Source organism: Drosophila tropicalis, unplaced genomic scaffold (genome assembly GCF_018151085.1).
Source record: "Drosophila tropicalis isolate 14030-0801.00 unplaced genomic scaffold, ASM1815108v1 contig_593, whole genome shotgun sequence".
NCBI lineage: Eukaryota > Metazoa > Arthropoda > Insecta > Diptera > Drosophilidae > Drosophila > Drosophila tropicalis.
Genome location: NW_027173070.1, coordinates 10,678,637 through 10,703,769, shown reverse-complemented (window position 1 = coordinate 10,703,769; position 25,133 = coordinate 10,678,637). Strand labels below are relative to the sequence as shown.

The window sequence follows — 25,133 nt, the reverse complement described above, 5'->3', positions numbered from 1 at the left end:
TTGCTTTTGTTACTTTAGTATTTCAATTCAATTTCGATTTTAAAAAAGTAGGGAAAAGTATAAAGACAAAATAGGAAATCTATAGAATAATAATTTACGATTATTATAATTGAATTGTATCTTCTATCTTTGCCTACCTTCGTTGCCTACCTTTAGTTTATTATATATCTTCTAAATAGAGAAGACAAAATCATCTCATTGAATTTTAACATTTCAGGGGGCGTTTATCATCGTTTTTACACAACTTTTTCTCTAGCTTAAGTGAACTAAATGATGTTAATAAAATAATCTGAAATAAGACCATATTTATGAATGTGAATTTGAGTCATGAATATAACCCGTTGACTTTAAGATTGAAAACCGCAAAATATTAAATGCTTATGCGTCATATTTGTAATAATTCAAAATCTGGTCTTACAAATTAAATATATATAAATATATCCTGAGGCAATCGACCAGCAAATTGTTAATATTATTTAAATTTAATATTCTCTAACTTTAAGTCATTGATTTTAACTTTTTATGGATCTACCAAGTCGACAAGTTGTATTTACAATGCTAAAAAATATAAATATTTCATTTGTTAATTATTAGCTGTAGGAAGTAGAGTTGTTTACATGCATAAGATAGCATAAAGTTCCAAAGGTTATGGAAACTTTCTTATAATATGATTAACCATAATTTGTTGTTGCTCTTCTTAGGTCCAGGAAGTGTGGACCTAATCTCAAAATAAACAATACCTATTGACTATGTTTTTGACTTCTTATCGGAAACACTGTGAAGCTGGTCCTCATTTTTTTCTCCTCTTCTGGTTTTATGAAAAGAAATAAAATATTAAAGTCGATCATTGGTGAGCCGTTGGCATGAAAAAATTAACATTTTCCTACACTTTATCTTTATCTCTCTCTCTCCTTTTGCTTTCTTTCCCGCTGTCTCTTTCTCCCTCTTCACATTTTTGTTTTCTTTTCTCATTTCTCGATATTCATAAGAATAGCTGGAGGGAGGGCAACTCCATGAGGTTCGCTTGGTTGCGTTTTGATAGCCTCTCCAGCAAACGGAAACTCACTTCATCTTCTTCCATTTACCCCAGCTACTTCAGCGGGGGGCAAGCAGCAATGCGAAAGATCATTCAATACCATTATGTTACCCTCCTGTCCCTCTTCATCACCGTCTTCTTAACCATCCACTTCACCCACGTATCTGGTACACTTGAAAACTTGTTTTTTGTTAATTGTTGCGTTAATTTATATTCTCTTCAACAAAAACAAAAGAAAATAAAAATACCTAAAAAAATACATAAAAAGTGTATTCTCTTGCCACAGTTAATATGCTCCAATTGTGTTTAAGATCTCTATTCACTAATTGTTGTATGTCCATATATGTGCGGTGAAACTCCTTAACCAACCCTCGCTAAGCTAAGTTAGTCATCTTAGCCGTTAGTCATTCACCTGGGTAACCAATTTTGTTTTATGATCACTCGCAGGGGGTTCGAATATAATCAATGAAACCATCAAAATGGTTTTCATATTTCACATAAAAAAACGTATCTATAATCAATATTTCAGAATGATCAATATATTTATTAGAGAGTGGAGAGTTTGAAACAAGTTGTTGAAAAATGGTCTCAATTCAGTTGATAAGACTTGAAACCTCCCCATTCGAAGAAAAAGCTAAACTAAAATCCAAACTGGGGAAAGGGAACTCATGGGGCTGGTGAGGGGGGGGGGGCCCAGACACCTGTAAACATAATTAGCACGCGCTTTTCCCTTTCGTTTATTCATTCTGATACATTTTTATTTGCTTATCTGACGTGTGTCGGGGCAATAATTTTGCCCTTTCCGTCATTCGTAAGAAGTCAATGATATCAATCGAAACCCTAGAAGGACACTAGTTAGCTATATTTTGACTTTAAGTTGTCCTTAATATTAATCTTACTGCATAAGTTGAAACAAAATATTTCTCACAAATTCAGGACAACATTTTTTCAATAAATAAAGTTAAGGGGATCAATTTGACAATGAAATTTAACTTTTTTACTGCATCAGCAATTATCGTTTATGACACTTAAAAACGACACATAAATGCTTTCATGGCGTAAATATTTTGAGAGATGAAACATAAACATTAAACATACACAAAAGATGAAATTTTTTGTTAAGGTATTTATAAATATTTGTATCCAAATAATCCCGAATGTTTTGTAAGATGATCTTCTTAAAAGTTTACTGAAGAACTGTCGTATTTCACATTTTATCACTATAGAATAAATAATCAAGACCAAGAAATTATTTCTAAACATATATAAAACTAAGATGTAGTACAAATTTTTCCCTAAGAACTTAATAATATATAAATATATAATACTCACAATCTTCTAAGAAATCGAATTTTCTCAAATTCTTGATAACTTATTTCTAGTGAAATTCCCTTGAACTTCTTACTGACCTTTAGTAATCTTTGTGTAATACTCAAGGACGCAGTTGTATGCAGTTGGTCTGTTCATTTGCGTTAATTAAATATGCCCATGATAATGTTAATGATGCCCTTTCATGAAACATGTGGCAAAAGTGTTTTAAACGTGGAGGCGAAAAACTGAAACAGAAAACGGGAAAAACAAAACAACAAGGGAAAAAAACTTGTACGCTTCAACAATTTGCAAAAATGCTGCAAATGAATTTCAATTTTCATTGAAATTGAATTGAATTTAATTTAATTGTTGTAATGATCAAATCCGCGACTGTATCGAACGAAAAAAAAACAAAAGACGGCAACTTTTAATACCCTATAACTAAGTCAAGGTGTTGGATTATGGGGGACCGTTAAGAAGGTTTATTAAAAACGGAACTAAACTTTGAAGTAAATGTTTTATGCAAAAGAAGTGACCTACAACAAGTCCCTATAATTGTTTACATAGGCATTAGTAGATAAGAAATTTGTTGATTTTTCTTCAAACAGGAAATTCTAGAAATTTTAGAAATAAAGTTTAAGTATAGCTAAGCGCAGGATGAATTAAATGAATTCTCAAACTCTCAAACAAACTCAAAGGTCAGTACTCCCCAATTACAATTTATTTGTACAATTAATCATATTCTTACTGAAACAAATATTAAACAAAAGTAGAGAAACTGAACAATAAACATCTGTTGAAAGAAAGCTTCTCAATCAACTTGCCATCTGAGACATCTGTTGAATGAAAGCACGTGTAACACCTTTAATTGTCACCTCTATAAAGTAAACAAGTGTAAAAATGACAAATTCTACATACAAATATATAGAGTATCTTGTAGTTGACACTCAAAGTTGAAGAATTTTTTGCTCGTTTAATGAATTGCACAAGCGGAGCGTGAAATTTGCCAAATGGCTACTGAACATTCCCAACTAAGTAATGCTGCTATCAGCTTCTATAAGTACATACATTCATGGACTATACTATATAGAAGAGGCATTGATATAAGGGAGGGGAAGCTTTCATTGTTGCCTGTGGGTGGGGTCGCCCGGATGCTGTCAAAGAGACTGAGATTAATAACAGACTCTCTGTTTTTATCTATGTATATGGAAAAACATTATCGCTTTGAAGTAGATAAGTCAGAACTGTACTCTGATGTCTTTGACCTAAAAAATAAAAGAGCCAAAAGAGTTGCACTAATAACACTGGCAAATTGTACAAGAAAAAGCCATCAAATGATTGGCCAACATTAGGGCCTAATCGTTTTAACCTTTTGTTAAGTGCAAAAAGAAAAAAAAAACACAGAAACAAAAACTAAAAAAGTGAAATTACACGCCATGAACAATTTCTGGTTTTTGGTTTCATCATGAGGCGGACATAAAGGCGGACATGGTAGGTTTTTTTTCTTTTTAGAGGGCAAAAGATGTTTCCATCACCCAATGAAAGTCATCTACAGCTGCTTTTTAACCCAAATAAAACTAAAGCAGCCAAATAACGATGTTTAGAAAGAAGAAAGAAACACAACAAATAGAGGTCAACACAAAAAAAAAGAGAGAAACAAAATATATGCTATTGTGTCGATTGAATATTTGATTATTTCAAACAAAAGAAACCTTGTAATTATGCACAAACTACAACGAAAAAGGCAACAGAAGTAAAGAGAGAGAACGAACGGTCTTCTTGACCAGAAGGTTACTTTACAACACTGGCCAGAACCTGTTGCTTTCTACAACTGTCAATTGCAAATTTAATTACGTCTTTTTCAGCTTTTTTTTCTGTTGTTCTACACAAAATTTCGTTTTTTGTAATTTGACATGCATGGCACGTGCAATGGTTATGCCTCCTACTTCTCCTGCACCCCATTCCCTTCCTCATGCCAAGCACCTTTCATGGAATGTACACATGTACATATATACATACGTTCTTTATTATTGTCGTCGTCGTCGTCGTCATCATCGTCGTCTTCTTGGCTAGATTTTGCTGTTTGCTACCGTGAAGGTCTTTTTCATGTCTCGTCATTATTCTAATGCACACTGTGCGAATTCGAAGAGTCTAATCTCGATTTCCTGCCATTTCTACTTACAAAGAACCTACACTTCTGTTTGTCTTTCAAAATTAAGGCATTGTCACAAATGTTACAAAGAAAATTGATTAATATCATAATTATTTAATAAATTATGGCACAACTGGCATACAACAAAACTAATATTTGTCGATATGATAAAACGTTTTTCACAATTTCCTTTTCTTTTAACATACTCCCCTTTATTTAGAGTGTCCAAACTAGTTGAGAATCATAACACGCCAAACGTGAGAGATATTAAGTTGAGTGTTGGAAAACATTTTTTTTTTAATTGTGTCAAGCTAGTTATAAATTATAAGGTGATATGTTTTCCAAACTTGTTGCAATTAACAATTTTTCAACATTTTGAAATTCTGCCTTAGGTGCATATATCCAATAGTCATTATTATGAAATATAATTATTATAAATAAGTTTATAATAAAATATTTTTCAAAACAATTCCAACTTCAGTCTTCCCTATGAAATATTCTTAAAAACAAGCATGATACAAGCCATTTCATAAAATACTCTAAAGAACAAACCTTCTTCAATTAATTCAGAGTTCTCAAGAAAATTTGCTATTTAAATACTGATATCAGACTGGAAAATTGGATTATGTTTAATTTAGCCCATAAAACAACTAGAGAACCATATTATATGACTGGATTTACGAGATAGTTAAGAAGAGTTTTGAATTTTTAAAAGATGTGCTTAATATCTTAGTCATAATTATATATGTTTCTACTAATTCCCATTGATTTTCACTGCCAACTATTGAAGACTATTCTGTGTATACATTTTCCAAATAAATTAGCCTACCATTTTCTCTCAGTTTTTTCAGAGTGTATTGAGGAATCATTGTATGAGTGTGTCAATGTGGCAATTGATTCGAATTGCGTGCATTGCAACTTGATAAAATTGTTAATGGTGTGAATATGAAATACATTTCGATGTCTATATGGAGAGAAGTATTTCCATTTATTGTGTGTGTCTTGTTACTGTTATGCGTACGATCGGAGAATGGCAAAACGACTGACAATGAATATCGGTAAAGACCATCAATTTATGCATTTATTCCATTGTGGGCTCGAGCTTGTTGCTTTTCCTTAGACAACTGCTTTAAGTATGATATGAATACCGCCACAGTATATGCAATAGCAACTGCAAATAATAGAAGAATCTTGCATAAGTTTAAACTACAAAAAAAGGGAAAAAAAATGTGGGAAAAACTCTTACTTACAAACAAACAGAATATGCAACACGGTCGATTTCAAATTTTTGCAATCAAAGGATTCGCCAATTCCAATAAAACATTCAAATTCGAATTGGGCTAGGATATAGAACACCAGGAAAACGGAGCAATGAATAATAAATACAATTTGCCATATGATAATTGGTAAAGGTTTTCCTTTAAAGGCACCAACAGTAGCCATAAAAGCACCAATCAAATTAATGAATTCCAAAAAGGCCATGATACGCATACCAATTACGCAATTTCCCTCTAAATTGATTACAATTTACTCTTCAAATTACAATTAGATACAAGATATGATAATGAATTTATAATTACTTTTCTGTAAGAGTGTGAGTGACCTTGTCAGAGAATCAAAAATCCAAAAAACACACAAAATAATGCAACCAGTTCGGAGTTGCATGCAACAGCAAAAAGATTTTAAATAAAACATATTTTGTAAAAACAAAAAGACAAAAACAACACAAAAAGTAAATATTCTCAAACAGTTTTATACAGGCCAACTTGAGGTTTCTCCAACTAATAAACCAATTAAAGTTTCGGCACACTCCTTTATCCCATAACATTTCTGCCTTTCGCACAATCCCAGTTTGTTGAAAATTAAGTAAAAAACGGCAATTGATGAAACACACCCAAAGCTAAATTTAATTACAAAATGATGGGAATTATAGGCACAAAACCGATCAGACTTATTTGTCTTAACAATAAAATTTGCACATGGGCGTAGTCTGGAATGGAAACCACAGCGGATTAACAACTTAATTATCCGATCAGCGTGATGAGATGAATCATATTAAATCACATATTATCATCTTTAGGAAATAGTTATAGAAAGGTTTATATAATATAACTTATTATTACAGGGAAGTATATAATGTCGACAACCCTTGTGGATCAAATGTAGCTTATTGCAAAATATATAAATTAATAGAGTGGGTTGAAAATGAAAGAATACAAAAAGAAGGCCTTGCAATCTTGTAACTGTAATCCCTGCTATGAAAGCCATATATTATAGACGTAAGCTATTACTTGCATATATAGCCTTTTGAAATTAAAATTAAATGTGGATATATTAACCTCAGATTTAACCAACATTTACATGTTTGCAATCCTTTAAAACTTTTGACTTTTGGACTTTTGATTTTATTTTTACTGATGAAAATATGGAAATATTAGAATTGATGACATTCACTTGTTAAAGAATATAATTTTTGATCTAAAAGTCTTTACTTGGATTACGAACTTTGATATTTTTCTCGCAGAATAAATTAATAAAAAATATATTAATAGAGATATGAGTATCAAGACACTACTAGCTAATACCTTGAATCGCGAGATATTTCGAAATAAATTCTTATTACGAAGCCTTTGAACGAAAAGCAGATTAAATAATGTTATTAATTATTTCATTTACATTTTAAGTAGAAAAGAAGTCCTCCAAGCAGTCCAAAACTCTGCCATAGTACGACAGGAAGTCAAAGTTGAAGACTAATTTGAACGATTTCCTGTTAAGACAGGGAAAATATACATACTTCCGTTTGCCTGGAATATCCCCCTCTAGCAGGTACGCTCCTGATTGCCTGCCTGATACGACCATTATGTACAATTTGATGTTTTCTATGGCTTTTTTGCAAAACAAATTTTTTTCGTGCCCCTGTATTTAAGCATTTTTATTGTTTCTCTCTCCTCTATAAACACACATACTAGACAATATGTATCCATCCATCTATCTATCTCTGGCCGTGATTAATGGTTGCGTTACAATTGGGATTTAGTGCGAGACTGACTTCAAACTAAATACAAAAACGGAGAGTCAAAAACTACAGCACTTGGACTTGGTAAAGGCATCTCTTCATGCTTTTTCAATTATCTTTGTTTTGTTTTTATTTTTTTCGGTGCAGAAATTTTTCGTTTTTTTTTTATACATATATGCTTAATGTTGAAACCATAAAAATGCGCTTGATGGTGGTGCAAAATGAAAAAAACCAAAAATAATATCTTTATATTATTTTTATAGTAGACCAAGACTCGCTTGGCTCGTTAACAAGTGGCAAACAACGGCAAGTGCAAAGAAAACTAAATTTGTTTCAAATCTTGTTGTTCGGTTTTCAACGAAATACGAGAAAAAAAAACTCAGTTTAGCATGGCGAATGGCTTAGTCACGCCAATATGGTTAGGGAGTGGGAAGTTTACCTTCATTAAGTGGGTAACTAGTCACAGGTACAGATGGGTATAGGTTGGGAAATCTTATTTTATAGTTTTGCTTATCGAGTATCAATCCATTAAGACCTCCCACACAAAAAAAAAAGAACATAAGAGAAAGGGAAACCCTCAAGTGGTAGACGGAAGAGGGGAACAATTTTTACATATTTCCTCCTTTCGTTGGTAATCTGAGACATTATCTAAGGGTTAAGGCCTATCCCTCTTCCTTTTCCACTTAAGTCGCATGAAACTAGAATTGTATCTTATGGATGCAAAAAAATGTTTTCAGCTGACTCATATGCTTGAGGTTGATGGTGAACAGGTTGGTTGGTTTGCTGACTGGCTGGCTGGTTGTTGGCTGACTGCCTGGTTTGTTGGTTTGTCACATACATCTACATACAGCAATAATAACAACTACAACAACAACAACAACCACTACTACACCCAGATGACATGGCCAAATGAAATGCACATGAGCATTAACCAAAAAAACAAAACAAAGCAAAACAAGTGAGAATGCTAAATGCAATAAAGAATCGACTAGTTTGTTACCCATTAGCCATTTAAAGGCAAAAAGAATACTTGGCAGTTAGCGGTTTAAAAGGTTTAAAAAAAATATGTAAAAAATGAACTATTCATTTTGGCACTTTAGAAAATTAAGTGAAATTTACAGGAAAGAATTAGAGAGGCTGTTTCATATCAAACCTTTAAGATGTTCAGCCGGCCACCAAAAGGGAATAACTACAGGACCTTCCAACACTCCTAAAAAACAGCTGCAATGCCAAAAAGTGAAATTAAAGCCAAAGCCTTCAGACAATCTAGCTAGCCAACTCGTATAGACTGTGATGGATCAAGCCATGCTTAAAGGGTATCGATGTATGTATGTAAAAAAAAACTAAACACAAGTAACATAAGACGGCAAAAATAACAACAAGAGGAACACCAACAAAAGCAACAACAACAAGAAAATACTCCAACTCAAAACTCTCCAATGGGATGTGGTTGTTGTTGTTGTACCCATTGCAATCTGGCCGGCAAGTTCGAACGAACGAAAGGGTACTTAAAAAAGTGCATGCGGGTTCATTTCCTGTTTGCCCCATAGGAAAGAGTGATCAGAGAAACGTGGTGGGGGCAGAGGGGGGAACGGAGAGAACGACACTTCTTAGAGTCTCTCTACTCTCGAAGTCTTTGCCATTTTGCAATGTCAGTAAAAATGGAGGGAAAAAACAAAAACGAAAAGAAATAATCGACGACAAACATGCTCAAGCTGAGAGACTTGCTCTCTCGAAAGCCGCAGTTACCCCCCACTTTACCGACTTCCTTCTCTCCCCTCTGCCCAACCACTTCTTATTATTGATGACTTAAAGGTTTACTTTTTTTTCTTTGTTTTCTTATTACATTTGATCTAAAACTTCAACTTTTGCCTTCGTTTTGCTGCACTTTTGCTTGAGGTTGGGTTGTTAACTCGATTTTGCCGCTCTCTTGGCCCAAAGCCTCTAATGAAGTTCAATGGAAAATATGCAAAAATTATATGACTATCCGATCGGCGAATCCGTCTATCTATATACTTATGTGAGTAGTGAGCTAATGTTTTTGACACTTTAGTTGGCTTAAAACGGTTAACGTTTTGTGTTTTTTTTGGCAAACCGTTATTTTAGCTGCGGGGCAAGAAAGTATTTTTTTTTTTCCTTTGGTTTCTTTCATTATTATTTCGCCAAAAATTTGATAATCAATTATAAATTATGAATTTTTGTTTCATCTTGCTGATTGGCCGTTAGCAAATTGTCAATTTAATTACATTTTAATGCGGCATTTTGGTTTTTTTCGATACTTTCAATTGTTAGGTAAAAAGCAAAAAAAAAAAAAAAACAATGTGATTGAATGAGGTAATGATCCGAGGTGTCCGACTGCCCGTCTGTCTATCATTTGCCCGGCAGGCATTTCCCCTCTATGTATAGGCTGATTATGTGACAGTCACCACGATTGATTATGTGGGAGAAGAAAAAAGTGTCGGCATTTTGTGTAGAAAGAACCAAAACTAAAAATTATTTTGATGTTGCCTCGTCTCTGTGTGTGGTAGAATTGGTTAGAAATATGTCTAATCCCGCATCTGGCACATAATTATGTTAAAATTTTGCATAAATTTCAAATTAAGCCTGTCAAAAGGTACTTAATATTTGCCATCTTAAATGAGTATTGAGAAACAAATGAAGAAGTTGGGAAGACAAATTTATGAATGAACAAATGAAGTGGGAATTAAGTTGGGCCTTTTTTAGATTGAAAGTTAATATAATTTCTCTAGTTTAGATCCTTCCATCAATGCATACATACTACATAAGCTTTAGTTCTTTTATAGACATAAAAATAGTTCTTTTTACTACTCACGACATTATTAAATAAAAGTCTTTTCTTAATTTAACTTCAATATTTGATTGAAAAACAGCGGAGCACTTAGAGGAGGGTAGGCGTAGTTTCTGCCAAGGGGCAGGGCCGGATACATTTGTATCTGTATCTTAATAGTTTACTCAATTGCACCCAATTTGTTTACAAATAAAAGTGTGTCTGTGTTTTTGTTAAATTTCTTTTCCATTTTTATCTTCATAACATTTGTACATAAATTTATGTATGTTAGTTAATTATAGCAATTAGTTAGTTGATGATCAAAACCAAAAATAATTTCATGGAAAAACTTGTAGCACATCTTTCTATAAAAAAAATTTCATGCTTGAGCTAACAAGAGTTTTTCATAGCCCATTTACTTGAGATTCAACTTGTTATGGAGATTTATTTTTACATATATTAATGATTGATTGTAGAACAATAATTGTTAAAAAATTAATTAGACATTTTCCATACCTTTCTAAAAAAAAAAAAATGCCGGCAACGTGTTCAATGTTCGTTTCGTTTGTTTTATTATTTTTTTTCCATTTATTATTAGATTTTTTCGGCTCTGCACAAACAAATTCAAATTGGACCAATTGGGTTTCTGATCTTGTTAGAGGCAAAAGAAGCTGAGGCCGAGCTTGTTACTTGACTTTTTTTCGTGTGTTTTATTTATTTATATATTTCTTCGTTTCGAGGATTGCTTTGGGGGGCGAGGCAAGTTGGGAAACTTGTTGGATCTGGCCGGGGGAGAGAGAATAGAAACGCGATTGGAGGCATAAAAAAAAAACACAAAAAATAAAGGGTACACAAAACAGATGCAGAGGCAACAAAACGAAAACAATACCAGAAAATACAACAACACACAGCACACACACACACACACATACAAAGAGACAGACAGAGGCAGGGAGACAGACATGAAACCATCAAGAATATGTATCTTGAAAACTGGTTTAAGATTTGTGGGGATTTGTTAACTTGGCTAGGAGCGAGAGACTGTGTGTTCGTGTATGTGTGTGTGTGTGTGTGCTTGAGTTGGTACTTTCCAATAACAAATTCAACTTCTGGTTTAACTCTTTTTTTCTTTCTTCTTCTTCTCAATAGCACTTGGATATCATTTCCATATTTTACTTTAAGATTTATATATACATATATTCGTCTCCCTTCTTCTACTTCTTCCCCTGGGGGTTAACAACTGTTGCGCGCGCCTTGCCAGAAGTGGAAGGGGGGAAGATTTAATACAAAATGCTTAATTTTCAATTTACACTTTTAATGTATCACTGCATATATTAAAATACATAAATATTTTGTATTTATTCTCGTTGCATTTATTACCGGCAAGAACAGAATCGACGATCTTTAACTCAATTCGAATCAACATTCATTTAAATTCCAAACACTTTTGAATATCCCGTGGCGACACACATTCACTTTGACAGGAATTTTGTCATTCAATGGGAATTGTGTTTCAAAACTTGTAGATTTTTAAAAAGCGGCATTATCGAAAATCGGACCGACCGCACAACCGCTCACCACGAATTCAAAAACAACACTAAAACGGGGCAAAGACAAGATTCGTGGTTCCACCCGCCACTCGTGACTGCAACTCGATTGTTGCATACTCTGCATCGCAAGGTAGATCTTTTTAACCGACAAGCGGCAAATGGAGAACCAGGATTCCCATATTTTGAAGAGGGGTCCTGGATTGGGGATGTGTTAGCTGAAGTGCTCAGACCCTGAAGAGAGAATATAATGGTTCTGGTGCCAGATTGGTTCTGGAATAACACTGCTGAGCTTTATGGACTTTATGGAGACTCGAATTGAAAAAAATTAGAGTAAATTTTGCATTGTATTTAAAAACTTTGATGTAAAAGGTTTTTTAACATTTTGTTTTAAATGTTCAAACTTCCCTACGATACCCTACCGTACCGAACTCGAACATTGGATGCCAACTTTGAACATTCGCCTCAATCAAGTTTGCCTTAGAAGCATAAAAACATTGCTTCAAACCGATTTCGATTCGAAAAAGTGTTTGGCCATGTTCGAGTTGCACTCGTAGTGTTGGGCTAAACGAACCATTTTGATGAACAAGTTCAGTGACTCACTTTTCAATGAGTGAACTTATGTTCAATTAATCAGTCACTCAGATGCTCACTCGCTAACCATGACCCTTGAAAAAGGGCAAAACAATGTGAGCCAGTTGGGAACTGGAACTGAACAATTTATTCGACTGATTGATGATCCCTTCAACAGGTTTTAAAAATAATAAAATGACGCTAAATTATTTATTTTTCGAATCAGTTCTTTTTTTATTATTGATTTAAGAGAAATTTCATTTAGGTTCCTCTATACGTTGTATATCCAAAGGGATTAAGTAGCAGCGGTATATGATAATGATCTTGTTCGTCATCACAATCCACAATTATCTCGATGGCCGGGTAAAGAGTTTTCTCATTTTGTTCTGCGAAATAGGCACCTACATGAAAAGTTAACTTGTAGATCCCAGATGGAAACTCATCGCCATCCTTTAATAACTGACAGCGTCCATCCTGATTTGATTTAACTGCTCGTATTCCTTGCCATTCCAGAGTCTCATTTAGACGATAGACCGTTACTTTAACATTGGCCGCAGCCTTGCCCTTTGAGGTATCCAAAATGTGGGTGGAAAACGTTCGTGCGACCATTTCTCACTGGAGATGCGATGCAACTGTGATGATAAATGAATAGCTCTCTCAGATAAGCTCATCGTTTGATAAGATTACTTTTGCTGGTGGTTTAAGTTTTTACGCACATCACTCAATACATATTTATGTATGTACATATGTATCTACATGTATGTACATCGGATGGAATTTCAAAAATGACCAACCAAAACACCTACACATTTTGTTGTCTATTAAAAATAATGTCCCATTTATCATGACTTACTTTTAGTCCGCTCCTGCATAAAATTCTCTATAAAATTGTTTTTCAGCTTCTACCATAACAGTTTGGCATCCGTACAAGCAAGTTTCCTTCGATCCTACTTTTGAATTTAATTTAGATGTAAATCACAAGGAGAGAATAATGTTTTAAAATGATGAAAATAAAGATATGCTTCATTCCCACAGCGTTTATCTGGTCTCATTGTTTTGGTCCAAATAAATATCGATGGTTAGGAACTTAGCTAAAAAGTCGGCAGAAATTGTAAGACAATTTACCTCTTGCTACAGTTTTAAAATTTTATTTAAATCGCGCAATATATCGATACACATTCTGGTAGCCCTGGTTTTAATTTCCCAAAACGCGGCACGTGTTGGTCTTTAGCACATTTCGTTTACGGTTGAAATTTGTTAAATAAATTAATAAATATTAAATAAATGGCTGATAACGAGGAAGGACCTCCAGAGGCGAGCATTGACTTTGTCCCAGCTCTGTGTTTCGTGCCACGCGGTGTTTCAAAGGAACGTCCGGACAAGATTGTGTTGACTCAAACCGAGTTGGCCAGAATTATAGGAGCCACCCAGAATGAGTTGGACGAAGAGGACGACAGCAACGATGATGAAGGCGAAGAAGGGGGCAACATGGATGTAGATGAAGAGGAGGAGGACGATAATGATGCTGGTGCTCAAAATCGTAATCCCAATGATGAATTCAATTTCAATGGCTATGAAAATGAGGAGAACTCCAATGTAACCAGTATGGCCAACATTGTGGATGCCGATGAGCAAGTGCCTGATGAAGATGAGGATTCCGAAGCCGAGGATGAGGTTATCCAGAAAAATGACAATCTCATACTGGTGGGTCATGTTCAAGACGATGCAGCTTCGATGGAAGTTTGGGTATTCAATCAGGAAGAGGAATCTCTCTATACCCATCATGATTTTCTATTACCCAGTTTTCCCTTGTGCATTGAATGGATGAATCACGATGCGGGCAGTGACAAGCCGGGAAATATGTGTGCCATCGGCTGCATGGATCCCATAATAACAGTCTGGGATTTGGATATACAAGATTCTATTGAGCCTACATTTAAATTGGGTTCCAAAGGCAGCCGTAAACAACAAAAGCCTCAATATGGCCACAAAGATGCTGTATTGGATCTGTCTTGGAATCGCAATTTCGAACACATTTTAGCAAGTGGTTCAGTGGATCAGACCCTAATACTATGGGATATGGATGAGGGACAACCTCATACCACTATCACAGCATTCGAAGAGAAAGTCCAGTCGTTGGAATTTCATCCGGAGGAGGCTCAGAGTATTCTAACCGGCTGCTCTGATGGTTATGTGCGTCTCTTTGATTGTAGGGACTCGGAGATGGTCAATTCTGCTTGCATTAAGTGGCAAATTCCAGGAGAAGTTGAAAAAGTTCTGTGGCATCCCACCCAGACGAATTATTTCATCATTGGCTCGAACGATGGCAGTCTTCACTATGCCGACAAACGGAAAGCCAATGAACTCCTCTGGTCCATCAAGGGTCACAATGAGGAAATCTCTGGGGTCTGCTTTAATAGCCAGAAGCCCAATCTATTGACCTCTACATCCACGGAAGGCACTCTGAAAGTCTGGAATTTCGATACCAACGAGGCAAAAGAGGTCTATGAGCATGAATTCAATATGGGACGATTGCAGTGCATGCGCCAGTGCCCGGAGGATCCCTACACATTGGCCTTTGGTGGCGAGAAGCCACCACGTTGTGCCGTCTTCAATATCAAGAATTCCATTGCTGTGCGTCGGACATTTGACATTGAGGATGCACCTCAGGAATAGATATTTCTTTTTGACTTCTAGCGATATAATGTATATATATATAAATATGTTTTTATATAAGGATAAAAAAAATAACGCTCGAAAGAGAAACTAGAAAGTTGTCTTTACTTTGGGATTGGCCTCCCCAAATCAAGAAGGGAGATTTAGTTACTTTTGTACAAACATTTAATATTTTTTTACAATTTGGGTTTACTACTCTTAATCTCAACTTAATAACTAAATTGAAAATGGAGGAAAATCTCTCTCCAGTCAAGGTTTTTCAAAATGGGACTCAAAAGAGCGCGTAGTTATAAAAAAAATGTTGAAATAATTTTTGGACGCACACAAAATATACATACAAAAGGGGCAGGTAGACTTACATCTAAATGTAACTTAAACTAAATACTTATTGATGATTAATCCGTTTTGATTAACTTTTAAAGAGACCCACACACATAAGCAAATTCCGACGCGTGAAATGGAGACTAACAAATGGCGAATTTTTGCTTGGGAATGTGCGCAATAGATAGACATCCTCATCGTTCTCATCTTGATGATGAGAAACAGTGATATGATTGTTAATATAATCATCGGTGACCTTGTGAAAGTCCCAAAGTGTTAAATTATTGTCTAATCCAGCAGCGGCCAACAGAGTGCCATCTCGACTGAAGGTAATGGTCGATACAGTACTTAAATGTCGCAGCAAGGTGGTAACCAGGGAGCCACTCGATAAGTCCCAAACAATTATCTGATGATCTACAGCACCAGAGGCCAAGTAACGTCCACAGGCAGAGAAAGCCAGACAACTAACCGTTCCTTTGTGCCCTGTCATCAGGCGCACCGATTGCCCCGTCATATTATCCCACAGACGTACAGTACGATCACTGGATCCCGTGGCCACATAATTGGAGTTCGGATGAAATTGCACACAGTCCACATCTGAAAGATGTCCCACAAATACCCTCAATGCCTGATTCGAATCGGTGGCCCATAATCTGGCGGTCTTGTCATACGATCCGGATACAAAGTAATAACCATGCGGAGCAAAGCGTACATCCCAAACGGGATACACATGACCACGGTAAGTAACTACACACGACCAAGTGAGAAGGGACCACAGGCGTATAGTGCTATCCTCCGAGCAGGATAGCATCAGATTCATTTCAGGAGCAAAAGCACAACGATAAACTGGTCCCGTATGTCCAAAGAAGGAGCGGGTCGACTCACCATTGTTGGACAACATTCGCACATTAATATCCGCCGATTCTTTGTCTAGATCTCTCAAAGATTCCGCCTCCTTAAGAGCTCGCAACTTGGTGGGTGTCAATGACCAAATCCTTATGCTAGAATCGGCAAAACCACAGGCCAGCATAGTTGAATCATCGGAGATTTCGGCACAGGTTACTCCTTGTTGGGAATTCAAGATTGTATAGAAGACAGCCGAGGGCAGTTGGTCCTTGCTTAGAGGCAGTCGTTTGCCAGCTTCTCTCAGTGCTTTTAGTTTTAGCAATTTATCCGAGTCTTTAAGTTCAGGCAGTGGAATTCTATCGATTGCCGGTGCATTGGGATCCGATTTTGATTTCTTTGATAATAATGGATCTTTCTTCGGTTTCTTTTTCTTGGGACGATCTGGAGCATCGGGATCATCGTCCTCTTCTTCGGGTGCTGGGGCGGGTGTGGTTAGAGTTTGAAAGTCCACTTCTTTGAGCAAACCATAATAGACACGCATCTTATTATCCTGTCGCTTGGCCTCTCCTATATGGGATCCTGCTGTGGCCACACATTGAATTTTGCTACGGGCCATGCCCTCATATGTATCAAAATGCAAATATTTGGCCACAATATCGGCTACTACTTCCTGCCGGCGATCCTGAATGTGCCGTTTGAACAACGAATGGGAATCTCTGGACATGCGTATGACAAATTTATCCACTTCCATAGCGACTACTAAATCATTTTCTAACAATTCCTCCGGTTTCGAAATCATTAGCAAATTAAAAAGTCCTTCTATGTAATATCCATCCAGATCTGATTTGTATTTCTCGATGAAATCTCTCGCCTTTTCCTTTTGTGCACTGGCGAGTATCTTAAAATAGATTTGCACCAATATGGGATACAAGGCCATGGACAATTCATGTTTGTATATATCCAATGAATCCTCCACAAAGCTCCGTAACTCCTCGTAGGCCTGTTCATATTGCTGGGCATCGAAGCTATCGTCGCCTATAAATTTAGCCAAAGCCTCTGCAGCATTGGCCTCCGTTACTGCGGTGGGTTTTGGTGGTGACTTTGGTGGTGCCTCGCTGGGTTTAGAGGCGGTGTCCCCACCGCTTAGGCCGAGAACTCCACCCAGCACCTGCTGTACATCTGTCTCACTGATTCCCACCAATTCAGATGTACTCACGTTTGCCTCCTGACACAGAAGCTCTTCGGTGCTCTTCAGTTGGTATTTCTTAAGCAATTTCAGTAAGCAGAGCAGCTCTCGCTTATCTGGCGCCGGTTGACTGCCATTGCCGCCATTTATATTGCTTAGTTCTACACTCATTTTTCAAGAAATAGAAATCTTAATTTTTACTAATCTTGTGTTGTTGCAGAGGACGCAATTGCGATAACCGATAACCGGTGCATTTTTTAATAGAGATGGCAGCAAAAACATTTGTTGGGGGTGGAATTTCAGCCAACGGGTCCACTCACGTATAAACTGTACCAAATTAAGGTTCCCTGATTATAGCTAAAACTTGATGCCCATTTATAACTAAATTTCCACTCATTTTTATTTAGAATAACTTTTCAGTTCCATTGTAATTGGTCTAAAAAACTCTCACAAACGGCTCGTGACTCATGGGGTTTCACCATATTTTCCAGTACTAGCAATGGTGTTGCCAGATTGATTACGGATTCACCATAACAAGATCGGGCGAACAAGCAATGAAGAGAAGGGTAATTGTAAAAAAGGTAAATAAAGTGCAAAATACTTATTTAATTTAACAATTACCATATATGTATACGTTGCCTGAATAATTCGTTAACCTATAATTGCGCATTTCAGTGTATATTTGTGCCAGTACAGCTGCCCTTGCTCCAAACTCCTTGAACTTTAACCCTTGTACATTGTCACTGTCTTTTGTTTTTGTCCACTCTTCCCGCCTCCACACCCGCCAAAGCACTGTTTTGTGTTGTTGTAGAAATATGAGCGATAATGATAACGATATTGCGGTAGGTTAATTATGCAAACAATTTTAAATCGAATTGTATAAAAATGTAAATTTTTAATAGAAAAAGGTGGCCGTCAAACGGTCATCTTTCACAGCTATTGGTAATCATGATCCCAACGAACCGGTATACACTTACTCTGGACGGATCCAAGAACTAGTCGAAGGATACAATGTGCTCGTCCAGTTAATGAGACCTAAATGGCCATGGTATTTCTTTCCAGGCTATTTACAATACGCCTTGTATTGGCGTTATCAGAAATATTACAAGTAATATACATATACAAATATTTTTGTATTTATCTGAATATTGATGTTGTTCGTTACTTTCAGAGGCAAATTTTTATTGTCTCCACTGCCCAATCGTCTGTACGATATCTTGATCAAGGATGAGCTAATCAAATCGGAACATGTGATATTTGCTAGCCAAGAAGTGTATGACACCTTTGCAGAATCCCCGGATGTGAATTTCGTAAATTTAATTATACGCGGACGAAGCAAGAAAGATGACAAATCATCTGGGAATTCTACACCTTCCTTGCTGATTAAGCAAATGCTTCAAGAGGCACCTCACACCATTGTGGCTCAAATATTGCCTATGAAGCAATGTCAAGGAAATTGCCTCTTTGTGCAGGAGAATTTCTATGGCAACATTTTGGATCGTTTTCGCATCCCCCCGAATCGTAACTGTTGGGTTGAATTGGATAATTTTAACGATGAGCAGGCTATACCAGGCATAGCTACGAAGGCACATGTCTATTTAATGACTAATCCCCATGAAATGCCAGCGGAAATCAGTGAATTGATATTGGGAAACTATTTCAATACCCCAAGACTTCTACATCGTGGTCACACCTATCGCATTGAGGTCAATGCCCAACTGGTGGGCACTGCAGCCTATGCTCATTATTATCTAATCTTTGCATATTTGCCGCAAGTCCATTTCCGTTGTGTTCATCTGGAGACAAAGTCAAATGATTTTGAACTGCAGGCCATAGTAGCCAAAAACTTTAGCAATTTGGTTCAAGTGCCAGCAACACATAATTTCCTGCCGCGACAAGTTCTGGATTCATGTGCCATAGTGGAGAGTTATCCTTGTGGTCTGAGGAAGTCATATCAATTGCTACGCTCCTCTATAGATGCTTTTTTACCAAAGAAATCGGCTTGTCTGTCTTCGAAGCACATCTTTCCCGTCTTCCTGCTGCAGGGTGAACGAGGCGCCGGAAAAAGTAAGCTTATCAATGCCGCTGCCCATGAGCTGGGCATGCATTTATATGGAGCGGACTGTGCTGAAATTGTTTCCCAAGTGCCGTCCCATACGGAGATGAAACTAAAGGCGGTTTTTGCCAAAAGTCAAGTCAGTGAGCCGCTTATCATTTGTTTCCACAACTTTGAAGTGAGTCAAGTAAAACAAACAAGAAGCCCATTTTAAGCTCTTTTTGTCTTTCTTTCAGATATTCGGCATAGACAACGAGGGCAATGAGGATCTTCGCCTGCTTTCGGCCTTTCATGTTCAAGTGCAGGAGTTATTCAATCGCGATCGCAAACATCCCGTTGTTGTCGTAGCACTAACCAGTGACAAGCATCTGAAGCCCATGATTCAAAGTCTTTTCCTGGAGATAATCAGCATAGAGATGCCAAGTCAGGAGGAACGCTTCGAAATGCTTCGCTGGATGCATATAAGGGAAACCTTCAATGATGTCATATACAATCAAAAGGCCATCACTCAATTGCCCCTTTTCCGACTAGACAGACAACGCCAATTTATGACTAGATTATGTTCCAATTGGGGCAAAACCTTGGAAGTTCTGCAAGAAGTGGCAAACAAATCACAGGGTTTCCTCTGTGGGGATCTTCAACTGCTCTACGACAAGGCTGTTCGCCTAAAGTCTAGTCAGAGATTGGAGTGGCAGCATTTTGCCAAGAATCTAACCGATATGCAGAGTTCGTTTGCCGACAGTTTGGGAGCACCAAAGGTGCCTCGAGTCTATTGGTCGGATATCGGTGGTCTGGCCAAATTAAAGGACGAAATTCAGAGTAGCATCGGACTGCCTCTCAAACATGTCCATTTGATGGGCAAAAATTTACGCCGTTCAGGCATCCTACTCTACGGTCCTCCAGGCACAGGGAAAACTTTGGTTGCCAAGGCAGTGGCCACCGAATGCAATTTAAGTTTCCTATCCGTGCAGGGACCCGAGCTGCTCAACATGTATGTGGGTCAGAGTGAACAAAATGTGCGGGAAGTTTTCTCTCGTGCCCGCTCGGCAGCTCCCTGTGTGCTCTTTCTCGATGAACTAGACTCGTTGGCTCCCAATCGAGGGGTTGCCGGTGATTCAGGCGGTGTCATGGATCGTGTAGTTTCCCAATTGTTGGCCGAAATGGACGGGATGGTTGGTGCGGATGCCACGAAACCAATTTTTATATTAGCTGCCACCAATCGACCGGATTTAATTGACCCCGCTCTCTTACGCCCCGGACGTTTCGATAAACTCTTTTATGTGGGACCCTGTACTACATCCGATGATAAGGCCGCCGTTTTGCGGGCTCAGACCCAACGTTTCGCCTTGGCCTCGAATGTAGATATTGCCGAAATTGCCCAGAACCTTAAGAATGAGATGTCTGGTGCGGATTTGTATTCGATTTGCTCAAATGCTTGGCTTTCGGCTGTCAGACGAACCATAGACAAACATTTATCGGGAGAAATAAGCGATCAGGATTTAAGACCTGATAATGTTATAGTGGAATCACAAGACTTTTTCAAATCTTTTCAAAAATTTGTCCCATCCATAAGTAACAAGGATTTAGAGTATTTTAATAATCTAAAAGCCACCTACAGTGTGTAGAAGGTCAAAAGGAGAGCAAGCGCAACTATTATTATTATTATTATTTTTTGTTATTTATTTTGTAGACTCTTTTGCAGATTGTTAATAATAAAAACTCGTTAATAGTTCTTTGAAAATCAACAATTGTTAAGTCTCGAGTGGAACGGATATTTCTGTGGAGTTCATAATGAAATTACTACATAGAAAATCTGTTTCATCTTGGCTTAGGTTATAGTAAAATGATTTAATCAAAGTGATTTACGTAACGAATCCGTGAGAATTGCCGGGAGTCAAATTATTTCACCAGACATGAGTCTTGGAATTTTTGTATATTTCTTTTTTATCAGTTGCCCCCCAAGAAGAAGATTCCAACGAATTGCGTCGTCCGGATTTGTTTTCTTTCTTAGTTATCAGCTGATTTTGTGTCTTATCAATTTTATAGACTGTACACAAGACCCAGACAGACAACCATCAAAGCTATAGATGCTGTCCGCTTAATCTTGATGCTCTCAGTTTAAGTGTGAGAAGGAAAGGAAAGGTTGTGGTTTTGGTTTCCATACTAAAAGTTCTACCCTAAGATTACATAACATGGTTTTAGTTTGTGTGGAGGATTTCGAGCAAAAGGCCAAGGAGCATTTGGAAAAGAATGCCTTGGACTACTACAAAAGTGGGGCTGGTGAACAGTTTACTTTAGGTCTAAATCGTGAAGCCTTTCGTAAGTTGCGTCTACGGCCCAGATGCTTGAGAGATGTCTCCCATTTGGATGTTGGTTGTAAGATTTTGGGAGAACAAATGAAATGGCCTCTGGGCATAGCTCCAACTGCCATGCAAAAGATGGCTCACCCTGATGGTGAGATTGGCAATGCTAGAGCAGCTGGCAAAGCGGGCTCCATCTTTATATTGAGCACACTATCGACCACTTCGCTAGAGGATTTGGCAGCTGGTGCACCAGACACCGTGAAATGGTTTCAGCTATATATCTACAAAGATCGGTGGGTGAATTTCTATTTATTTGAAAATTGGGGCACCTAATTTCCAATGTTTTTTGTTGTTAGCTCCATCACTGAGAAGCTGGTGCGACGTGCCGAGAAGGCAAATTTTAAGGCTCTCGTCCTGACCATTGATGCCCCAATTTTCGGACATCGTCGTGCCGATGTGCGAAATAATTTCAGTCTTCCCTCACATTTGACTTTGGCCAATTTCCAAGGTGTTAAGGCCACTGGAGTGGTGACTGCCACGGGTGCATCTGGTATCAATGAGTATGTGTCCAGTCAATTTGATCCAACCATTACCTGGCAGGATATTAAATGGTTGAAGAGCATTACCCAGTTGCCAATTGTGGTGAAGGGTATCCTGACGGCAGAAGATGCAGTTTTGGCCAAAGAGTTCGGTTGCTCTGGTGTGATTGTGTCCAATCATGGAGCACGTCAAATTGATACTGTGCCCGCATCCATTGAGGCTCTACCGGAGGTGGTTCGTGCTGTGGGCAATGATTTGCTAGTTATGATGGATGGTGGCGTCCTTCAAGGCAATGACATCTTCAAAGCCTTGGCATTGGGTGCTAAAACAGTTTTTGTTGGTCGTCCAGCGGTTTGGGCTCTTGCCTACAATGGCCAAAAGGGAGTGGAGGAAATGTTGAGTGTGCTGCGAAAGGATTTTGAAATTACTATGGCATTGATTGGCTGCCAGTCACTTAAAGACATTCAATCTTCCATGGTAATCCATGAATCCGCATATTCAAAAATTTAATGTGTAAATAATAAATGTAGCATCAACAACAAATAATTTTGCAGTTGTGGTTTTAAAATTGCAATGAGCGCGCCTAGCGTTACCACCTTTACACTACAAAGAGATATCGATAAATGCCAAGTGCTTATCGCGAAACAGTTCTTAACTTTTTGCCATCTCTAATACCTCAAAGCCATAAATTTGCCTGCATTTCTTTTTCCTCGATTTCGAACATGCTGGACGGTTGGTACTGCCGCTCCCTAGCTAATCAGGGTGAGGAAAACTTTGTTAAGGATGAGCAAGAGAGTGACGAAGAGGTGACTCCTCCAGGAACAGTTAAAGGAAGAGTTCCCAAGCCACATACAGCAGGGGGCGCAGTTGGACCAAGTTCATCCGGATTAGGTGCATCTGGCAGTGTCGATCCAAGTTCCAATGATATTGCGATAGACTATAAGGAGCGCTACAAGAATCTTAAAAAGAAACTCAAGTTTCTTATCTATGTAAGACAGTCCACGAGGTGGTTGGGAACAAAAATTTTGATTTTGATTTTTCTCCAGGAAAACGAATATTTTCAGGATGTCTTGCACACAAATCAGCGGCGTTTGTTGAAGGTATCCAAAGATCGTACTTTCCTGCTAGATCGTTTATTGTTATACGAGAAGCCTGCTAAGGATTCGAGCGATAGTGATGCCACGGATAGTTCTGATGGAGAAGCTGAACCACAGTCCGTCTCTTTAGCCACACCAAATACATCAATAGGCGGGGTGGGAACAAGTGGAGCAGGAGGAGGTTCCATACCCACCAAAGAGACAGTGCGGCGCAAATACAAAGATAAAGAAGGCGGAGCAACCGGTCAGGGATCTACAGGCGGCGCTCCACGAGGCCGAAAGCGTAAAATACAAACAGAGACACCAACACAAATCCATCCGGCTGCTAAAAGGCAACTAATGGCCACTGTTTCACCATCCCCCAGTGCCACGGTATCGGTGCAACTGCAACCGCAACCTCAACCACAGGCGCAACAACCGTTGCCACAGAAATCTCCTCAACAAACGGTTTCTAAAGATGTCTCCGTGGCGCTAAGCACGGCAGAGATTACCCGCCAATTACAAGAACGTCGGCCCATGATGAGCCCAGAATGTACTTCCGCCACAGTGCCGGCAACTATGCTCAGTGACGAAAGCCCTTCCAAGTGGTAAATGAATTGCGATGTGCCATTAGTCCCATAATCTAATAAACAATATTTCTTACCTTTTGCAGTTATCCCCACGAAAGCTTCCCACATCTATTGGAGGACGACGAAGTGGCCGCCGAAGAATGTGTGCCCATGGAATATACCAATTAGATTTCATATTTATATATAAGTTTTCTTCAGTCTTACCTTTATTTTTTTTCCTTGGGTATTAAACTAACTAAAACTACTTGTTCGCCTCGTATTAGTATTTGGTTAAGCTTCCTCTTTAGCTCAACATTCTTGCGATTGAGACTCTTTACGCTCATCACATGAGGCAATGCGATGCCCAGTTCATTCAGTCTATCGCTGCAATCCTCTTCTGGTCCGCATTGAATATTTTGTTGGCCATATTTAAATTTGCGCCGTTGCCAAGTCTCGATAGCATTGCGAAGAAGGATGTTCCATTGTTTATCGAAGGCGACCAGGTCACCCTCAATGGAACCAGCCACAAATTGCTCTTTGCGCACAAGGACTCGCACTCTGGTGGCTAAAGATTTATTAAGTAGCGACAGAGGTCCTTCGGCTCCGGACATTTGGACGTAGAGATTGCGGTGATGTCGTTTGTTAAACGTCGCTTTTACGGGCATTTGGTGGGGCTGAAAACGCCGCTGTGTAACTTCCTCTTCCGCTGCCTTCTTGGATGTGGAGGCAGCACCAGAACCAATCGATGTCTTATTCTCGGCTGCGGCACCAGCGCCGGTGGATTTCTGGGTCTTGTTTAGTTTCCATACGCCAAATTTCTTTAAAGCCGTCTCAAAGGCCGCCAAATTTTGGTACAGAACTTTTGGCTTTGTATCTGAAATCTTGAAGTTGTCAGCGTATAAAGCCCGCAAGGGATTGAATTGTTCGCTTCCTGCATCCAGTTCATGATCGGATTGTTCCGGTGCCTGTTCAGCGTGACCTGGGTCGTCTTTTTCATCACTCATGTTGTCGTTCAAGAAGAAGCCGACTAGGTCAGGACTGGACTTAGTAAATTTAGCGCCTTTTTATTCTTTCACGCAACATATGACAAAAATACCGCACGAAAAATACCGAATCACAAATAATCGACAATAATCG

At 38.1% G+C, this 25,133-nt stretch overlaps 7 protein-coding genes and 1 long non-coding RNA gene across 11 annotated transcripts in view; 4 read left to right on the top strand and 4 right to left on the bottom strand.

Moving 5' to 3' along the window:
* Positions 1 to 25,062, bottom strand: part of Lsm11 (U6 snRNA-associated Sm-like protein LSm11) — a 29,457-nt gene extending 4,395 nt beyond the window's left edge. Inside the window, exons 1-2 of the mRNA XM_068289642.1 lie at positions 24,222 to 25,062; positions 24,092 to 24,125 (exon numbers count right to left, since the gene is read on the bottom strand). Of these exons, the coding sequence (XP_068145743.1) occupies positions 24,224 to 25,000 (777 nt within the window). The 5' untranslated portion in view covers positions 25,001 to 25,062 and the 3' untranslated portion in view covers positions 24,092 to 24,125; positions 24,222 to 24,223. The remainder of the gene's footprint in view (positions 1 to 24,091; positions 24,126 to 24,221) is intronic.
* LOC137577769 (uncharacterized) lies at positions 5,463 to 6,206 on the bottom strand. 2 transcript variants are annotated; one of them, XR_011032478.1, is made up of 3 exons: positions 6,080 to 6,206; positions 5,750 to 6,010; positions 5,463 to 5,670 (listed from the first exon to the last, which is right to left on the bottom strand). It is a non-coding gene; the product is annotated as an uncharacterized lncRNA (long non-coding RNA). The 2 variants fall into 2 exon arrangements; XR_011032479.1 differs by having other exon boundaries at positions 5,750 to 6,031; positions 6,080 to 6,203.
* Positions 12,630 to 13,409, bottom strand: LOC137577760 (5-hydroxyisourate hydrolase). Its single transcript, XM_068291313.1, has 2 exons — positions 13,277 to 13,409; positions 12,630 to 13,055 (listed from the first exon to the last, which is right to left on the bottom strand). The coding sequence occupies exon 2, from the start codon at positions 13,030 to 13,032 to the stop codon at positions 12,685 to 12,687; it is 348 nt and encodes a 115-aa protein (XP_068147414.1). The 5' UTR covers positions 13,033 to 13,055; positions 13,277 to 13,409; the 3' UTR covers positions 12,630 to 12,684.
* Positions 13,608 to 15,196, top strand: nclb (no child left behind). The gene has a single exon (XM_068289638.1). The coding sequence runs from the start codon at positions 13,708 to 13,710 to the stop codon at positions 15,097 to 15,099; it is 1,392 nt and encodes a 463-aa protein (XP_068145739.1). The 5' UTR covers positions 13,608 to 13,707; the 3' UTR covers positions 15,100 to 15,196.
* On the bottom strand, positions 15,186 to 17,730 carry Taf5 (TATA-box binding protein associated factor 5). The gene has a single exon (XM_068289637.1). It carries the CDS (start codon positions 17,621 to 17,623, stop codon positions 15,509 to 15,511), a length of 2,115 nt encoding a protein of 704 aa, XP_068145738.1. The 5' UTR covers positions 17,624 to 17,730; the 3' UTR covers positions 15,186 to 15,508.
* Pex6 (peroxin 6) lies at positions 17,972 to 21,256 on the top strand. 2 transcript variants are annotated; one of them, XM_068289635.1, is made up of 5 exons: positions 17,979 to 18,033; positions 18,128 to 18,294; positions 18,355 to 18,560; positions 18,624 to 19,686; positions 19,745 to 21,256. In XM_068289635.1, exons 2-5 carry the CDS (start codon positions 18,268 to 18,270, stop codon positions 21,131 to 21,133), a joined length of 2,685 nt encoding a protein of 894 aa, XP_068145736.1. In that variant the 5' UTR covers positions 17,979 to 18,033; positions 18,128 to 18,267; the 3' UTR covers positions 21,134 to 21,256. The 2 variants fall into 2 exon arrangements, with proteins under 2 accessions (XP_068145737.1, XP_068145736.1); XM_068289636.1 differs by lacking the exon at positions 18,128 to 18,294 and having other exon boundaries at positions 17,972 to 18,033.
* Positions 21,617 to 22,897, top strand: Hao (Hydroxyacid oxidase). Its single transcript, XM_068289943.1, has 2 exons — positions 21,617 to 22,104; positions 22,168 to 22,897. Exons 1-2 carry the CDS (start codon positions 21,701 to 21,703, stop codon positions 22,859 to 22,861), a joined length of 1,098 nt encoding a protein of 365 aa, XP_068146044.1. The 5' UTR covers positions 21,617 to 21,700; the 3' UTR covers positions 22,862 to 22,897.
* Positions 23,021 to 24,261, top strand: LOC137576492 (INO80 complex subunit E). Of its 2 annotated transcripts, none has more exons than XM_068289641.1 (3): positions 23,021 to 23,340; positions 23,416 to 24,035; positions 24,101 to 24,261. In XM_068289641.1, the coding sequence occupies exons 1-3, from the start codon at positions 23,074 to 23,076 to the stop codon at positions 24,183 to 24,185; spliced, it is 972 nt and encodes a 323-aa protein (XP_068145742.1). In that variant the 5' UTR covers positions 23,021 to 23,073; the 3' UTR covers positions 24,186 to 24,261. The 2 variants fall into 2 exon arrangements, with proteins under 2 accessions (XP_068145742.1, XP_068145741.1); XM_068289640.1 differs by having other exon boundaries at positions 23,023 to 23,340; positions 23,398 to 24,035.
* Positions 25,063 to 25,133: the final 71 nt, after the last annotated feature.

Coding starts and splice junctions, on each gene's coding strand:
- LOC137577760 (XM_068291313.1), bottom strand. CDS start 13,032: ATGGTCGCACGAACGTTTTCCACCCACATTTTGGATACCTCAAAGGGC.
- nclb (XM_068289638.1), top strand. CDS start 13,708: ATGGCTGATAACGAGGAAGGACCTCCAGAGGCGAGCATTGACTTTGTC.
- Taf5 (XM_068289637.1), bottom strand. CDS start 17,623: ATGAGTGTAGAACTAAGCAATATAAATGGCGGCAATGGCAGTCAACCG.
- Pex6 (XM_068289636.1), top strand. CDS start 18,007: ATGAAGAGAAGGGTAATTGTAAAAAAG. Junction 18,034..18,354: donor GAAGGGTAATTGTAAAAAAG/GTAAATAAAGTG, acceptor AATTTTTAATAG/AAAAAGGTGGCCGTCAAACG. Junction 18,561..18,623: donor CGTTATCAGAAATATTACAA/GTAATATACATA, acceptor CGTTACTTTCAG/AGGCAAATTTTTATTGTCTC.
- Hao (XM_068289943.1), top strand. CDS start 21,701: ATGGTTTTAGTTTGTGTGGAGGATTTCGAGCAAAAGGCCAAGGAGCAT. Junction 22,105..22,167: donor CTATATATCTACAAAGATCG/GTGGGTGAATTT, acceptor TTTTGTTGTTAG/CTCCATCACTGAGAAGCTGG.
- LOC137576492 (XM_068289640.1), top strand. CDS start 23,074: ATGCTGGACGGTTGGTACTGCCGCTCCCTAGCTAATCAGGGTGAGGAA. Junction 23,341..23,397: donor AACTCAAGTTTCTTATCTAT/GTAAGACAGTCC, acceptor ATTTTTCTCCAG/GAAAACGAATATTTTCAGGA. Junction 24,036..24,100: donor GACGAAAGCCCTTCCAAGTG/GTAAATGAATTG, acceptor TACCTTTTGCAG/TTATCCCCACGAAAGCTTCC.